At 38.0% G+C, this 16,511-nt stretch overlaps 2 protein-coding genes across 2 annotated transcripts in view; both read left to right on the top strand.

Moving 5' to 3' along the window:
- The first annotated feature begins 336 nt into the window (after window positions 1–336).
- On the top strand, window positions 337–5,170 carry alad (aminolevulinate dehydratase). The gene is made up of 12 exons (XM_005813647.3): window positions 337–403; window positions 1,355–1,481; window positions 1,580–1,630; window positions 2,662–2,758; window positions 2,872–3,007; window positions 3,090–3,173; window positions 3,256–3,344; window positions 3,419–3,474; window positions 3,988–4,075; window positions 4,160–4,246; window positions 4,444–4,573; window positions 4,844–5,170. Exons 2-12 carry the CDS (start codon window positions 1,363–1,365, stop codon window positions 4,900–4,902), a joined length of 996 nt encoding a protein of 331 aa, XP_005813704.1. The 5' UTR covers window positions 337–403; window positions 1,355–1,362; the 3' UTR covers window positions 4,903–5,170.
- Window positions 5,171–7,573: 2,403 nt separating this feature from the next.
- Window positions 7,574–16,511, top strand: part of npr2 (natriuretic peptide receptor 2) — a 63,647-nt gene continuing 54,709 nt past the window's right edge. Inside the window, exon 1 of the mRNA XM_005813646.3 lies at window positions 7,574–8,486. Within this exon, the coding sequence (XP_005813703.1) occupies window positions 7,799–8,486 (688 nt within the window). The 5' untranslated portion in view covers window positions 7,574–7,798. The remainder of the gene's footprint in view (window positions 8,487–16,511) is intronic.

The raw sequence follows: 16,511 nt of genomic DNA, 5'->3' as shown, positions 1-16,511 counted from the left end.
AATCCAATTTCAATTTTAACATAAAGAAGAATTTTGCTGCTTTAATACTCAACATTCTGTCCAGCTGCTGAAGGAAGTCTGTTTCTCTTTTGCCAGTCCTCCCACAGTGGGACACTTTGAAGAGACAGTGAACTAATATATAAACTGAAACATGAATGAATATTATGATACAATATGATATAAATCATCATTAGCGGATTTCTATCTATCAAAATAAAACAGTAACAATCTGTGTCCTTACAAAGTTTTGTTGGAAGCAGCAGCCTCAGAAGATTCTCGCCTTCACCGGTAGGGGGCGGAAGTGCTGCTTGAAGTCGCTGCTGAATTTAAGGAGGAGAAGAAGAAGCAGCAGCTTTATCAGACGGAGCTGAAGAGTCAAGAAGTCTCCTGCTTTCTTACTCTGGTGAGTTTCTCTGTTTTTCATACATTAATGTCGGATTTTATCTGTATTTTTAATTCCCTTACAGTTTTACGAAGTTATTGATAACTTTATCTCATTTCCGGGCTCACTTTGGAGGTATTTTATTAGCTAAAATGCTAATGTGTAGATAGAGAGTTGACCTACTTATAAACGGTGAAAGAAAGTTTATTTTATGTAAACAGACGCTTATTATTGTACTAAAGTGGCTGGTTTTTAATTTTACTGTTTTATTTTGCACCCATCTAAGGGCGCGTCGTGTTTATGGGAATTATGAGTTTAGATTAAAACATTTTTTTCTGTTAGATATTTTACTTTTATCTCAATGTAATTAACACGTTATTATGCTTTTATCTACTAGAGATAGCTCAAAGTTAATCTCACTGACCTAAAACATTTGCTTTTAACTAGTTTTATATAGAAATTGTCCTAAAACTACATCCAATAATATTTCGCAATATTCCCCCTTTAAAATTAGAGCATTTTTGTTTGTGTATCTCTTCAATAATTTTATGTTTTTCTTCTTTTCTTACCAAAGTCAAAAGGAAATTAACTGAAAAATGTAAAATATTTAGTTTTTCTTAAAGCATCTTTTGACAAAACTATATTCTGATGTGTAATAATTTAATAACAATAAATTTTTCTATAAAAATCAACATATTCGGTAGGTTATGATGAAAAAAAGAAACATTTTAGAGCTGATGTGACCTCAGGATTATTATTATTTCTCTCTTTGTTTCGTCCTGGTTCTTTCATGCATGCTTGCCCAGTTTTCCCAGTGAGTGGGCAGCAAAAACTCGACTTCCACTCACTTCCTGCTAGAAGCTGGGCTGATCCAGCTTTGCATTATGGGTAGAAAAATGGATCTAAATGTAGTTTTTATCTTCCGCTGGTTTGATCTTGGTATTCTTTTTTTTGTGCTTTGTTTACTGGTAGTTTTAACGATGCAGACGCCGGCCCAGTCGGTCCTCCACAGTGGGTATTTCCACCCGACGCTGCGCTACTGGCAGAGCTGCGCCGCTGACCTCAGACCAGACAACCTCATCTACCCCATCTTCATCACGTCGGTGGAACTGCTCCTCGTTTTCTGAAACAAACCAGGTTCATCCTGCTGTTCGGAGGAGTTTGACGGTCAGTCTGTTCCGTTTGCTTCTCCTGCAGAGACAGTCCGGACGCGGTGGAGCCGATCGGGAGCCTGCCGGGTCAGGCCAGGTGAGTCTCACCTGGGAGTTTGGCCCCAGAGGGAAGCCAGGGGCCGAGCTGTCGAGGGCCGGCGTGGGTGTTGTCGTCAGATAAACGCTGCTGGGAGGGAAGAGTGAGAATCTGGACTGAGATAAGCAGAGAGGCGGTTAGACGGCCGACCAGCTGATCTCAGAGCTTAAAAACAGTTTTATTTAAAAACGGAGGCTGTTCTCTAGACTGAATGGGTTTATTTCTATTCATCTGATTACATTTTTTAATTTAGCTTTTTTCAGATATGTTTTTAATGAATTTAATTAATTCATTGAGATTTATTTTTTAGTTTATTCAGCTATTTTTTTTATTTTCTTTACATTATTTTATACATAAAATGTTTTAATTCTTTTTTTACTTAGCTTTTTAAATTACAATTCTCATAAACTTTTTACTTATTTCATTTGTTTTATTTATTTTTGACTAAGAAAAATAAAATGTGTTTTAGTTTTTTAGTTTTTATTTATTGATTAATTAATTGTATTTAATATATTTTGCAGTGTTTTAGTTTTATAAATTTAGATGTATCTGTTTATTTAAAAATCTATAGTCTATTTTATTTATTGATGACTGTTTTATTAATTTTACTTAATTTTTAAAACTTATTTTAAATTGATCAAAGTATCCTTAGTAGTTCATTTCATATTTTATATATTTATTTTTTAGTGTTTTTCATTATTATTTTTACATAACGATGTAAAACTATTTTAATTTAGTAATATTTTTATTTATTTAGTTCTGTGTAATATTTAATATATCTCATAATTTTCAGTTGGTTAATTTTTTTATTTAAAGGTTTTTAAATGTTTTCTTTCAGTGATTTTATTTAATTTATTTATATTTTAATTCTACTTCATATTTTTAAGTTATTTTTATTATGTGAAGTTATTTTAAAAAGTTTAGAAAATGTCACATTTCATAGTTTTATTATATTTAATGTTTTTATTGTTAATTAAACCCACATGTTTATTGATGACCTGAGTAATAATTTAGCCGTCTGCGTTCTGCAGGTATGGGGTGAATAAGGTGGAGGAATTGCTGCGGCCGCTTGTTGAAAACGGTTTGAAGTGCGTCCTCATTTTTGGCGTCCCGGCAAAAATAGCAAAGGTCAGTCAAAGTAAATCTGAAAATACACATTAACATGTGAATCAGTGAAGTCTGTGTAATCCTTAGTCTGGTTGAATCTGTGTTAATGAGCGGCCGTGTTCTGGTTCCTCCAGGACGAACGCGGTTCTGGCGCCGACTCAGACGACACGCCCGCCGTTCTGGCCATCAAAAAGATCCGCAGTTTGTTCCCGGAGCTGCTGGTGGCGTGCGACGTCTGTCTGTGTCCCTACACCTCCCACGGACACTGCGGTCAGCGTCCACTTCCTGCCTCAATGCTTACAGACGATCTGTTCATTTCTGACTTCATTCTTCTTCTTCTTCTTCTCCTCAGGCATCCTGAACCAGGACGGCTCCCTGAACAACGACGCCAGCTGCCTGCGACTCGCCGAAGTTGCTCTTTCTTATGCTCAGGCTGGTAAACAGAAACTTCTGACCCAACATGTCTGAACCGAATCTGAACCGGAGTCGTTTTAACCGGAGCTGAACTTCCTGTGCAGGCTGCCACATCATCGCTCCGTCTGACATGATGGACGGACGGATCAGAGCCATCAAACATTCTCTGCTGTCCAACGGTTTGGGGAACAAGGTGAAGCTCTGCAGCAGAAACATTTCTTAGAAACAATAAGATTAGTTTATTTTTGCTCCATTTTCTGTTTCCAGGTCTCATTGCTGAGCTACAGCGCAAAGTTTGCTTCCTGTTACTACGGTCCGTTCAGGTACAGTTAGCCGCCACATCAGAACCAATGAACTTTTTATTTTCATTTTTGTTTTTCCTTCTCATTTTTTTCATTTTTTTGTTATTATAAGACATGGATAAATTTTTCTTTAGTTTTCTTTCCTTTTTTGTTTTTTTCTTTTGTCCACTTTCTTTTCTTTTTTCCATTTTTTTTCTTTTAAAAGGGGAAACAACAACATGGAGTTTATTTCTATTCTTTTCCTGTTTTGTTTTGTTTCATTTTTCTTTTTTATCCTTTTTTCACATGGAGTACTTTTTATATTTTCTTTATTCCGTTTTACTTCTTTTTTCTTCTATTTGCTTTTTCTTCTCTTTTTGTTTTTTCTTTTTTCCTTTTAGAAGGAAAAAAAATAAAAACATGGAGTTCTTTTATATTTTTTTTCTCTTTTCCTTCCACATTTTTCTTTTGTCTTTCTTTTCCTTGTATTTGTTTATCCAGCTATTCGTTCTTTTCTGGCGTTCCTAATTCTGCTTGTTGTTTTGCGTTCTGTAGGGACGCGGCCCAGTCAAAGCCCGCGTTTGGAGACCGGCGCTGCTACCAGCTTCCAGCCGGAGCGAGAGGCCTGGCGCTGCGAGCCGTGGTGGGTTTTCCAGTCCGGTTCTGTTTGAACACAGCCAGCCAGTGAGGCTGACCTCTGGTTGACCTCTGGCTTTGTGGTCAACAGGAGCGAGACGTGAGGGAAGGAGCCGACATGCTGATGGTGAAACCGGGCCTGCCGTACCTGGACATCATGAGGGAGGTGAAGGACAAGGTGAGCAGACGAGCTTTTCCACATTTTTGTGTATTTTATTTTTTAGCCATTAATCCCTCCATCCGTTTATCTACACACATATTCATCAATTCACCTGTTCATCCACATTTATCCATACATTCATTTATCCATCTGTCCATTGTCATTATTCCTGTCTTGATTTTCTGACATTGTGTTTTTCTGGATCCTCCCTGCAGTTCCCCTCCCATCCTCTGGCGGTGTATAACGTGTCGGGGGAGTTTGCCATGCTGTGGCACGGAGCGAAGGCCGGAGCGTTTGACCTGCGGGCCGCTGTGATGGAGGCCATGACCGCCTTCCGCAGGGCAGGTGAGGCGAAGGAACCCACCTGCTGACAAACTGAGGGCTAAATTTAGAGGATCCGGTTCAAGGAAAAGGAAACTTTTACACGACCTCAAATAAGTCAGTGGTTTATAAAACCACCAGTCAGGAAAACTGGCAGGCCTTTGGGTTTCTACCAGTTCTAGAGACTGACAAGCATCTACAGTCCTTAAGGTTCTAGATTTATCTCTTAATGCCGTTTGAGGTCTAGGTGCGTCTCCTTAATTGTTTGAGTTCATCTGTTGGTGTCACCTGCAGGCGCTGACATCATCATCACCTACTACACACCTGAGCTGCTCACCTGGCTGAAGCAGTAAGGGAGTCGCTGTGACTGAGGGAAACGTGGTAAAACTGGACCAACTCATTCCTGGACCGTCTGATCTCCAGGCTGGGCTGCAGCTCTGCTTCGTGGCCCGAATCCTGGAAACTAGTTTCTGTTTTTAGCTGCTGATGCTGTGATGCATTGAGAATGTAGAAACATATTTTAGTTTTTTAGCCTGGCGTGTCGCCGCTGCATTAAACTAGATCATGAATCAGATAATTATGACATGTTTATGTAAGAGAAAATAAAAGTGTTCATTCTGATCTGAGGCTGTTTTATTTATTACAGCTGATTTTTATCTATTATTTTCTTTATCTGCTATAAAGGATAAAATATACCAAACTATGATAATATTTAATCACGTTTTTATGGAAACTGATGCCTTTTTAAAAAATATATTTTTCTAATATTTATATTATTTCACTGAAAGATTTTTAAATTCCTTTCATTCCAAATCGGATTAATACGACGGCATATTACGGCCATTGCAGATAGAAAGAAAAATAGATTTCATTTTTTTAAAAAATCTAAAATTGAAAAGTTTAAAATTTGCTTGAAAAATCTCAGAAACTTTGAAACTCATTTCTCTAAATATTTGATTTTTTTCTAACAGATGTTCGACTTTTCAAACTCAGAAATCTTCACGTTTTCTTAGCATTTTTGCCAGAAATGCATCTCCAATGCTCCGTCTTACTTTCTGATTATTAAGGAGGATTTTTATTTAGTAGATTAAGAAAAAGAGAGTGATTCCGTCTGCCACCACAAGAGGGCAGAGTTGCGCCATGTTCCAGGGAACTGAGGCCATTTTCGCTCCGTTATTTAACACAAAGGTACTGACTGCCGTAAAGTTACGGTCACATTTTTCCTGTATCATCCATCCATCCATCCATCCACAGAAAGGAGAGGAAATGAAAGGAAGGGAAGGTGTCGGCCGGTTTTCCAGAAACCAGCGGCTGAAATCCGATGACCCGTTCGGTTCCGTTCAGCCGGAAAGATGAAGAGGCTGCAGGCGGATCCGGAGGAGGACGGGAGCTTCAGTTTGGGAGCACTGACTCCCAAACTGACCTCTGACCTTTGGCAGGAAAACATTTGACTAGCATAGAGCCCTGTAAAAAATTACTGGTACAAATTAAACTTTTTTCACCTTATTTATTAGTTATCACAACAAAGTTCAGTTTATTCTGGGGGACTTTGTGTCACAGACCAATATTTAGCTGAAGACTAAAAAATGGACAACTGCCAAACTATTTAATTTATCTAACGTAGAAAATAATCCTAGATCAGTTCTTCAGAGTTTGTAATCTGCATTCTCCACAGTTTGTAAAGTTATAAAGTCAAAAATTAACAATAATTTGGCTTAGATAGCCGATCAGAGATGAAAATTAAATTGTGACATTTATAAATATCACAATTTCAAACTAATTATTCAGTTTGGAACTAAATATATAGTTCAAAACAAAATACAATGTGAACAAGTCAAAGATTCAGTTTGCAAGCTTAAGTATTTTGCTTGCAAACTAAATATTTAACTCCGAATAAAACAGTTAGTAACCTTAATTTTCAGCTTAAAAGCTAAATATTTAGCTTCAAACTAAATATTTAGTTAGCAAACTAAGCTAAATATTTTTGGTGGGACCTAAACATGTTGTTTGCTAACTAAATATTTAGTTTGCTAACAAAATATCTGTTGACCAAACTAAATACTTAACACTAGTTCAAACAAAATATTTAGTTTGAAGCTAACTACTTTGATTACAAACTAAACATCTATCTCCAATCTAAACATGTAGTTAGCATGCTATATACTTAGCACCAATCCAAACAAAATGTTTTGTATGAAGTGAAATATTTAGTTTTACAAATTAAATATTTAGCTACAAATTAAATGCCAATTAAATGTTTAGTTTGAAACTAAAAATGTGACTGGAAAATTAATCCCATTTATTTTTCTTATGTCAGGCTAAAAAACTAAAATTATTGCTGTTAATTTTTGGCGGCTTAACTTTACAAACGGGACTTCAGAGTTCTCACTATTTACAGTTGGATTCACTAAACTCCCAGGACGTACCGGAGATCCACGGCAGTTTAGTTCAAAACATATTCATGTGTTAGAATGGCCTAGTCAAACCCTAAATTTTGAAGAATTGAAACCAGTGTCCATTCTTCACCCAGTTTGACTGAGCAATTGTTATTTTGCATTTTGCATTGCAACTGGACCTAAAAGTGTTCAAAACCATGCCGCACTTTTCAGATTTTTTTTCTTTCGTCAAAAATTTAGAAAACATTTGTTTTTCCTTCCAGTACCAAACTTAACTCTTTGTGTTGGTCTTTTAACGTAACCAGGCCGCCAGGGGGCGATTTAACTTTACATTTTTTACTTTAATAAACTGATTTTTCTTTAATTTAGTTATATTTATTTATAAACTTGCGCTCTGTAAAGACAATCGCTGTTTATGAGGCAGTGTTTATCAAGCATATTGGATTTCTCCAGGGATAATTGAGATATTAGTGGAAGTTTGTAATCTGATTTAGTAAATACTTGTTATTTCTTGAGCGCAGTAGTTCGGACGGCGCCGCTGTGTATTTTTTACAGTGTGTGACGTGTGCAGGGGGCCGAGCGGAGCCGCGCTCTGATTTAACTTACAGTCATCCGGCTGAGTTATCACTCTGGGAGAGGCCGTCACTGTGAGGACCGCGCTGCGCTGGGAAACTACTACAACTTCATTCACCGTGGATTTACGCAGCGGGGACGCATGGCACAGCCGCGCTCACGCCACCGGGCGACGACTTTACTGAGTTCGTGCCACTTGTGAAGGCGCGCGCGGGGCGAGTTTGGGGTCTTTATGGTGCGGTGTGACTGAGGGAAGCCTCTCCAAGCTGTGCGCACAGAGATGGGGCGCAGAGCCGCGCTGGGCTGCTGCCTGCTGGCCGCGCTCTGCCTCCTCCGCGGCTGCTGGAGCGACATCACGGTGGCGGTGATGCTGCCGGACAACTACAGCATGTACGCGTGGGCTCTGCCGCGCGTGCTGCCGGCCATCCTCATGGCGAAGGAGGATCTGCACGGGAAGCACAACCTGCTGCTCGGCCACGACATCAACATCCTGAACTACAGCACGCAGGACCCCGCCGCGGGCTCGTGCGCAGAGAGCCGCGCGCAGGTGCTGGCCGTGGACGCGAAGCTCTACGTGCGCCCGGACGTCTTCTTCGGACCCGGATGCGTGTATCCGCTGGCCTCCGTGGCGCGGTTCGCGTCCCACTGGAAGCTGCCGCTGATCACCGCCGGCGGCCCCGCGTACGGGTTCGACGCGCGGGAGGAGTACCGGACCATCGTGCGCAGCGGGCCGACCAGCACCAAGATCGGGGACTTCATCAACGCGCTGCACACGCAGTTCAACTGGACGTCGCGCGCCGTGGTGATCTTCTACGACCAGCGGCAGGACGACCGGCCGCACTACTTCCTGTCCGAGGGGATCTACCTGAACCTGAAGCAGGAGATCAACGTGACGGTGGAGGCGCGACCGTACCAGAAGGAGCAGGACCACAAGGAGCTGGTCGGCTTCATGAAGGAGAGCGGCCGCAGTAAGACATCCATCCATCCAATAATTCATAAACGATTAATCGGATTAATGCTAGTGTCCTCAACTAATTTGGTCATGATTCATCTACAGACTCTTAAAAAGGGTTTACACAAAAACTGTACAAAAAAATTTAAACATTTTGCATTTAACACAAATAACTTTTAAACGATTAGTCGTGATTAATCTATTTTTTTTAAATAATCGTCAACTAATTGAGTAATCAATTAATCGGTAACTCCAATATACAATATACCATACAATATAATACGTCAAAAATGGCAAGTTACTGAAAGAACAACATACAAAGAGCTGTAATTATGGTAAAACTGTACAGAAATGTAAACATTTTGCATTAAGCACAAAAACATCCTTTATTTGTAAATATGTTGTTCCCAGAATTTATTAGTGACAGTTTTAGCTTCACCTGGATACAATTTGGTAAAAGAAATCCCTTAAGCAACTGTTGCTGTCCAATTATTCATCGATTAATCCAGAAATATTTACCATATCAGCCCTGCACTGTATTGATGTTCAGTCAAGCAGAAAAGCTGAGCTGTTCACATGTCGATTTTAAAAGCATTTCTTAGCTGCAGATGCATCCTTTGCTACAAATAATGAAAGTATGAATCTGTCCATCCATTCTAGGGTTGAAATGATTAATAAAATTAAATGATTAATCGTGATTAATCCATTATTCAAATAATATTCAACGAATTTAGCAATTGATTAATCGTCAACTTGAGCATGCAGACTCTAAAAACGGCCAAATTGCTCAGCATTAATTACACCCTAACTGTATAAAAATATATACATTTTGTATTAAGTTAAGTTTATTTGTATAACGTATTTCAGCAATAATCGTAAAAACATCATAAAGTCATCAATTATGGAACAAGACATGACATAGTCAAAGTCATCAAGCAAATACTCGTCAAATATGTTGATTCCAGTTTCTACAAACAAATGCAGCTCTAAACATGTCAGCCTTGATTTAAAGGAACTCAGTGTTTCGGCTGATTTGCAGTTCTCTGGTAGTTTGTTCCAGATTAGAGAAGCTGTGAAGACACTGTTTCAGTAATCAATGCGACTAAATATTAACACATCGGTGAGTTTCTCTTTAATCCTGGCTTCAGACTGGCTTTATAACTGTCTTTATGTGGCTCTGAAGGTTCAGATCAGAGTTCATCACTGACTCATCTTTAGGTCCAAAGATAAAAACTTCAGTTTTGTTTCTGTTCAACTGGAGAAATTTATGGCTCCTTCACACATTGAATTAAAAACGTTTTGTGTTTGTAAATCGATTCAACTCAGAACTTTTCCAAACGGCGGTTATAGAAACAAAATCTCCCATTAAACACCTTTTGCTATCTAACTATTAATTTGTTAATTAAAATGTAACTTTTTGCATTTTAGGCAATAAAATGTTTATTTGAATCTTTTAATGGATTTGTAATATTATATAAAAAATCTTAAGTGGTTAAATGAAAAATACACAACAATTGATTAATCAGTTATCACCAGAATAATCGATTAATCGATTACTAAAATAATCATTAGTTACAGCCTTATTCCGTCCATCCATCCATCCATCCATCCATCCATCCATCCATCCATCCATCCATCCATCCATCCATCCATCTACTCTAACTTCTCCTTTAGTTCAAAGCAGATAGTTAATTATCCTCTAGTTCTTTCATCTCTGGCTCGTTTCCTAAATGCTGAAATAAATGAATTCAACTTTAACTGTCCAGGTCAGAACCAGGTTTTTCCAGGCGGTCAGCACTCGGTCCGGTGGGACGGCTGTTTTTTCCAGGGTTATTACCCAGGAATGTCTTCAGGCTGTGCTGCTGCTGCGGGTTTAGCTCCTGTGGAGGACCGCCACATGGGAATGAGAAGCTGTCATTAAATCTGTTCCCTGACAGCCAAAAACAAGCCGCATGTTGTTCCCATTCGTACAAAGAACACAGAGACCGTGAGCAGATTTACTGATATTTAATCAATCTGGAAAGAAGACAAAACCCCTTCAACTTATTTACAACGGATGTTGTTCCAACTGCAAACTATGGGTTCTTTTTACCAATATTTCATATGACAGACCAACACAAAGTGGGGCTGGAATGATTAATCGTGATTAATCGACTATCAAAAATAATCGTTGCTAATTTAGTAATCGATTAATCATTAACTGGAGTAACAAAAACAACAAAAACATTTTCTCCAAAGCTCACCACTACAAAGAGTGTCAAGTCTCTATAACATCCATTCAACGCTAAGAAATCCAGGTGTGTTAGTGTGGCCTAGTCAAAGTCCAGACTCAAAGCCAGTTGAGAAGAGTTCAAAAGTTGTGTTCCCAGCTGCTCTCCACTTAATGTGACTGAATTTGATTTATTTTGAAAAGAAGGATGGACAAAACACTAAAAATACTAGGATAGAAATGATTAATCAGATTAATTGTGATTAATTGATTATCAAAATAATCGTCAGCTAATTTAGTAAACAATTAATCATTAACTAAAGTATACAGAATCAAGAAGGCCATTGGTTGAAACAAAAACAATATTTTTATACAATTAAAAGACGCAAATAAAGAAATAATTCAGTTATTTTTCTAAATAAGAAAATAAACATTTTATTGCCTAAAATGCAACCAGAACGCATTCCTTCAGTGAATCTGAACCAGGTGAAGCTTCAACTATACCACTTTTGGATAAAACATATTTACAGACAAATGCAAAATGTAAATATTTTTGTACAGTTTTGGCTTAATTATTCCTGTGAACATGTTTTTTTTCACCAAATGGGCCTGTTAGAGTGGGAATATTCCAGTTAATGATTAATTGTTTACTAAATTAGTTGACGATTATTTGAATGTGATTAATCACATTTAATTTGATTAATCATTTCAGCCCAATGGAAGAGTTCATGTTTAAGTTAGTGATTGCTCAAAACAAGCCCAAATTCAATATCCAGTTAACGATAAATCGCTAACTAAATGAGTTGACAATTATTTCAATCATTGATTAATCGCAATTCATTGTGATTAATCATAGTTAGTCATGATTAATCATCAATTAATCACAATTAGTCATGTTTTTAATCATAGTAGAGTGAATTTAAAAGGATTCATGTCTTATTTTAGCTCAGTTTTTTTGTGTTTTTCCTAACAGAAACTTAAGAACAACCTTTGCAGGAATATTTATGTTTTTGCAACGATGATTTGTCTTGGAAAGCTTGAGGAACAAAGATGTGCTGCTGACAGCTCAGAAAACACTCGGGCTGTTTTTGGAAAGCTGGCCAGAGATGATCGGTTTGGACTGATTATATCCAGTTTGGATTTAATCCGATAAGAGGAATGTTTGCTCAGTCACCTGTTTATATTAGGAGTTCATCGCTTTTTTGTGTTGTTTTATAATGTTTTTATTATATTTTCACTGGTTGTTGTAGTCAGTGATAGTTCGTAGAGGTCTTGGGGGGGAATCTCATGATTCAGGAAACATCTGGAGGGAATCACTGTTCACTTCAGAGCAGAATTTGCTCCCAAATAGTAAATACTGCCGCATTTCGGTAAAGTAATTCCTGGGAGTCTTTATCTGTTGGTTGAACAACGCGAATGTAATCAAAAGGCAATTCTGACCTCCCTCGTTCGGGAATTAGGGGGCAGGGGGTCATGTGAGCTAAAGGTTTTGTCAGGGCTTGTCCCGCCTCGCCACTCGGCGATATTTCTCTTTACACCAGAAATATCCCGCAGGCGGTCGGGTTACTCCGCAAGAAAAGGGAGAAAAAGTGAAGGTTTCAGTGGGAAAACAAATAACAGCAAACATTTAATGACTCTGCTCATATTGTGTTTGTTTCCCTCTTTAAAAAGGCAAATAAAGTATTGTGAGCAGGATTAAAACAAAGGGACCTATGGTTAACGAAATGGACAACATGGCTCTCCACTCAGGGCGCTCCTCAGTCTGGGGGCAGCACAAGAAATCAAACAGCAAAAGCTGGATATCACTGACTTTTCTATTGGTTGCCCTCTGCACAGTGTTTTTTAGGATTTATGGGTGTTTCAGTTTTTGTGTTCTTTTATTATTGCTCAACAGGGCTTGCCATATTCAGTTCATTGGTATTGCTGTAAATGTCTTTCCGTATCAGTCCATTCATTTATTTTTATGTTTTTCTCTTTGTGCGCCGAAGCTAATGATAGTGATACTCAATTACTCTCCCTAAACCTAAAAGAATGGAATTATTTAATTTATAAGTAATATTGTATTTAATAGAGATGCACCACAAAAATATATTTTTACAGAAACTGATGTTTATTAAAATTTACAGTATTTTTTAATCAGAAACGTCTACTTTTGAGAGTTGAAAGTCCCACAATATAAAACATTAATAAGGCCTTAAATATGTATATATATTTTTCATATATAAAGGTTAAATAAATTAGATTAATTAGTTTCATTATTATTATTATTATTATTATTATTATTAAAATTTGATACAATTAAGTCAGCAAATTCAATATCCGGATTCTAAAAAACTGGATATTAGTAAACAAAATATCTCAAATTTCAACTCTCCTTTGCCCACATTGATGTTATATATTTGTAAGATATAGTGCTGCCAAAGAAAGGAGTGAGAATAAAATGTCTTTTTTTGAAAGGAGCACCAGTAAAAATAATCTCAACGCTCTCATCTTGATTCTTCTCAGTCTGTGAACGTGAAGCGAGCTGCAGAATCTCTGCTAGGAGAAGGAAAAACCACAGCAGGCTGCAGATTCCTGCCCTTCTGTCCAGTTTGTTCTGTGCATTAGTGGTTTGCAGCTCACAGTGGGAGACAGAGTCACAGCTCAGGTTTACCTCATTATAATCACTGAAATCCTGCATAACCTGCACGCTGGTTTTACACATCCAGTTTGTAAATGGACGAGTTTCTCATGTTCTCACAGAGAAACTCCTCAGATTAGTCGGTAAATGTTGGAGGTAATCTGCCTCGTCTGGAGGGGAAAACATGACAGAAAATCTGCAGTAATCCTTGGAACATAAGTCAGTGTCTGACTTGATTCCTTCTAATCTAGATGGTGATTATCTGTGAACAGAGTCTGTTTAGTGTCTCTGTCTGACTAAGAACTGATGAGGGAACTCTATGTAAATAAATAGACCTTACAACAGGAACAAATGGGTGTTAATTCATTCTGAGGTAAACTCAAGTAACAGGTTTAGCAAATCAAGGCTGAATGGAAACTTGGAGCGGTAACAGTGATGATAGTCATGACCATGATGGGGTCGTTTCCCCGAGTAGGAGCCGAACGGCGCCACGAGGCAGAGCCGCTTCGCTGGTTACTTTTATTTACACTCAGGGTTTTCACTGAGTTTTACACCGGAAGGTTTGAATGAGGCAGAAACGTTCGTCTGTCATTCAGGGAGTTTTCACACCTGATAGTCTGGTAGACTGGGTTCGATTGGCGGCAAAAACTACTGCATTTATTACACTTTCAGCTGCGGTGGTTTGATTTCACACTGCACACGCTCAAAAGAACCAAAATAATTTTTAAAAAACATTTCCCCTCCCTGCCTGTGGGGGCGCTGCACCAAGAATCACCAAAGGAAACTACATGAAAACCTCTGAAGAAGACTCTGACCTCAAAAGATTTTAGTAGTTATAGGATTTCCCTTTTGCCTTTGGTAAAAGACCACAACACATTTGTCCTGCTAGCGCTAGACTAGCGCGTTTGTCTTGGTTGTGTTTACCCAGAATGCCCTGCATTGTAGTCCACTTCCTGCCTTTTGACCGTTTTGCGTTCACATGTGCGTTCAAAGTTTGTGCGTTCAAACTGAGACCGAGGTTTGTAGGCGGATCAAAGTTTTCTTTTTTGTTCAGGTTTTGCTTTCAAACAAACTGGATTTTCTTGATTAGAGGAGATCCATGATGTAAAATTTACATTTTCCATGTTTTTCTATTTCCATTTGGGTCTCAATCGCTTCTAAAAACAACTCAAGTGCTTAAAAAACACCCAGCTGTTTTTTTTTTGTTGTTTCTTTTTTGTTAAGACACATCCAATGGGCACCTAGCAACCGCAGCAGAATTCCGCTTGTTACCTAGCAACACCAGTGGAGCTCCAGCATGTTTGGTCAGCTGGTTTTTCCGCTGTATGCTCTGTACAATGGCTGCTGGAAAAGACAAGTGTTTTGTTGTTGACTTACCATCCAGAAACTACTTGCTGTATTCTTGTTGGTTGTGCAGGAGGCTCCCCTTCTGCTTTTCAAATATGTATGGTTGTATAATTGCGCATCTGTTTACAGTCATTTTTACGTGTGAGTGTCAATGTTAAGTTGGGGGCATGGAGAGCAGCAGAGGATATGGATTTAAGGTGACAAGATGCTGTAAAACAGCTAAAATCTTATTGTCTAAGAATAATTTTGTTAAAAAATGCAATGAACAGGTTTTGTATAGGCCGTAGAGCTGTCCTAACCTCCACAAGGAAGTGTATTTGTCTCTGTGGGAATGTGAGAGCACCCTCAGGGACGATGCATGCTGGAGAATTAGCATTCAAACAGGAGAATAACTTAAGTACAGTCTTACCTTGACTGCAAGATTTCCAAATGACTTGAAAAACCTGAAAATTTCTCAGTTTCAAAAGTCGAATTTTTAAGTTTTTTCTAGATAATTTCTGAGTTTTTCGGCAGAAATTTACTCCTTTTTTTGTCTGTGAACTCCCCACCTACTGGAGAAGCATCGGTGTTGCAGCATTCTTTTTATTCTAGATAAACTTGAAAAACATCCAGAATAATTCAGGTTTGGTTGATATTTACTGACTAAATGTCCTCTCTCTCTTCCTGCTGCTCTCCATGAAATTCTTCCCCATCAGCAGCTTCCTGTCATCTCTGTATTTTGTTACATGAGGTAACCCAACTCCACACATCTGGGACACTTATTTTCCTCTGACATGATCAATGAAGTATTATGTAATGCGGTATTAATAGAAACAAACAGCAGCGTGTTTATCATTCTAAAAATAAATTGTTATTCAGTTCTCATCGCTTGATTCAGACAAAATCTAAATACTTTCAGATATTTTCAAGGTCCTTGACAATGTTTGAGAGAGCAGCATCAGTGAAAATGTGAAAGTGTAAAAGGTAAATTTTAGAGTTTGTGATCAAAATGTGTCTACAGGCGGTTAAACTTTTTACCGCTAACTTTTAATTAGCAGAAGAAACTCCAAGCCAACCAACGGACAAGCAGCGAAAGAAAAACAATACTTGGTACTGATGACTCCCTGCTGATTCTGAGAATCTTTCTGCATGATTAAAGTCCATTGAGGAAGCTGAGGCCATATAAGTACAGTAAGTTTCACAAATCTTAATGGAAGGACTGTAGGCATTTCTCAGAAAATGAAGGACGTTTTCAGTGGAACAGGGCTGTTTTCAGGGATCCATCTTGATAGTAACCCAGTAGGAAGGTGGGACTCAGACTCCCATGTAATGATATTGTAATTCTTGGCAATGCGATACTGGGAACCTGTGGGTCTTTTTTTCATTGTGAACCAAAACTTTCCAGTTCTTAGAACTAGTGAGGAGAACGACAGTCCCAGAAGGGGTTAAATAAACTTGATTTTATTGGGATTTTATGTGATGAATCAGCATATTCAGCCTTTTGTGAATCCATAAATCCCAGGAGCAGCTTTTATTGCAAATATATGAGCAAGTCTTGGAGGTTAAATGTTTACTAGATTCTCATTTGGACTGTAACTTGGCGAAATTCACTTTTTTAGCTCTTAAATACATTTTGTTGGATATTCAGAGTCCCAACAAATACACAAAAGTTGAATTTAGTTTCTCCTGATCAGAGTTGGACAGTAACTAGTTACTTTTACTCAATTACATTTACTTGAGTAAAAATATATATACTTTTCTATTTATATAAAAGTATATATATAAAAGTATATATACTTTTCTATTTATATAAAAGTATATATATAAAAGTATATACTACTTTAGTTTGTAGAATAGTATTATTTCATACATAGTTTAGCTTTGTG

The sequence above is a fragment of the Xiphophorus maculatus genome, chromosome 8 (assembly GCF_002775205.1).
Source record: "Xiphophorus maculatus strain JP 163 A chromosome 8, X_maculatus-5.0-male, whole genome shotgun sequence".
In the NCBI taxonomy this organism is placed as follows: domain Eukaryota; kingdom Metazoa; phylum Chordata; class Actinopteri; order Cyprinodontiformes; family Poeciliidae; genus Xiphophorus; species Xiphophorus maculatus.
This window is presented reverse-complemented; position numbering and strand designations above follow the sequence as displayed.

Excerpts from the sequence above, each read along its gene's own strand:
- alad (XM_005813647.3), top strand. The coding sequence starts at position 1,363 with ATGCAGACGCCGGCCCAGTCGGTCCTCCACAGTGGGTATTTCCACCCG. Across the intron at positions 1,482-1,579 it reads ATCTACCCCATCTTCATCAC|AGACAGTCCGGACGCGGTGG; the intron begins GTCGGTGGAACT and ends CTTCTCCTGCAG. Across the intron at positions 3,008-3,089 it reads CACCTCCCACGGACACTGCG|GCATCCTGAACCAGGACGGC; the intron begins GTCAGCGTCCAC and ends TCTTCTCCTCAG.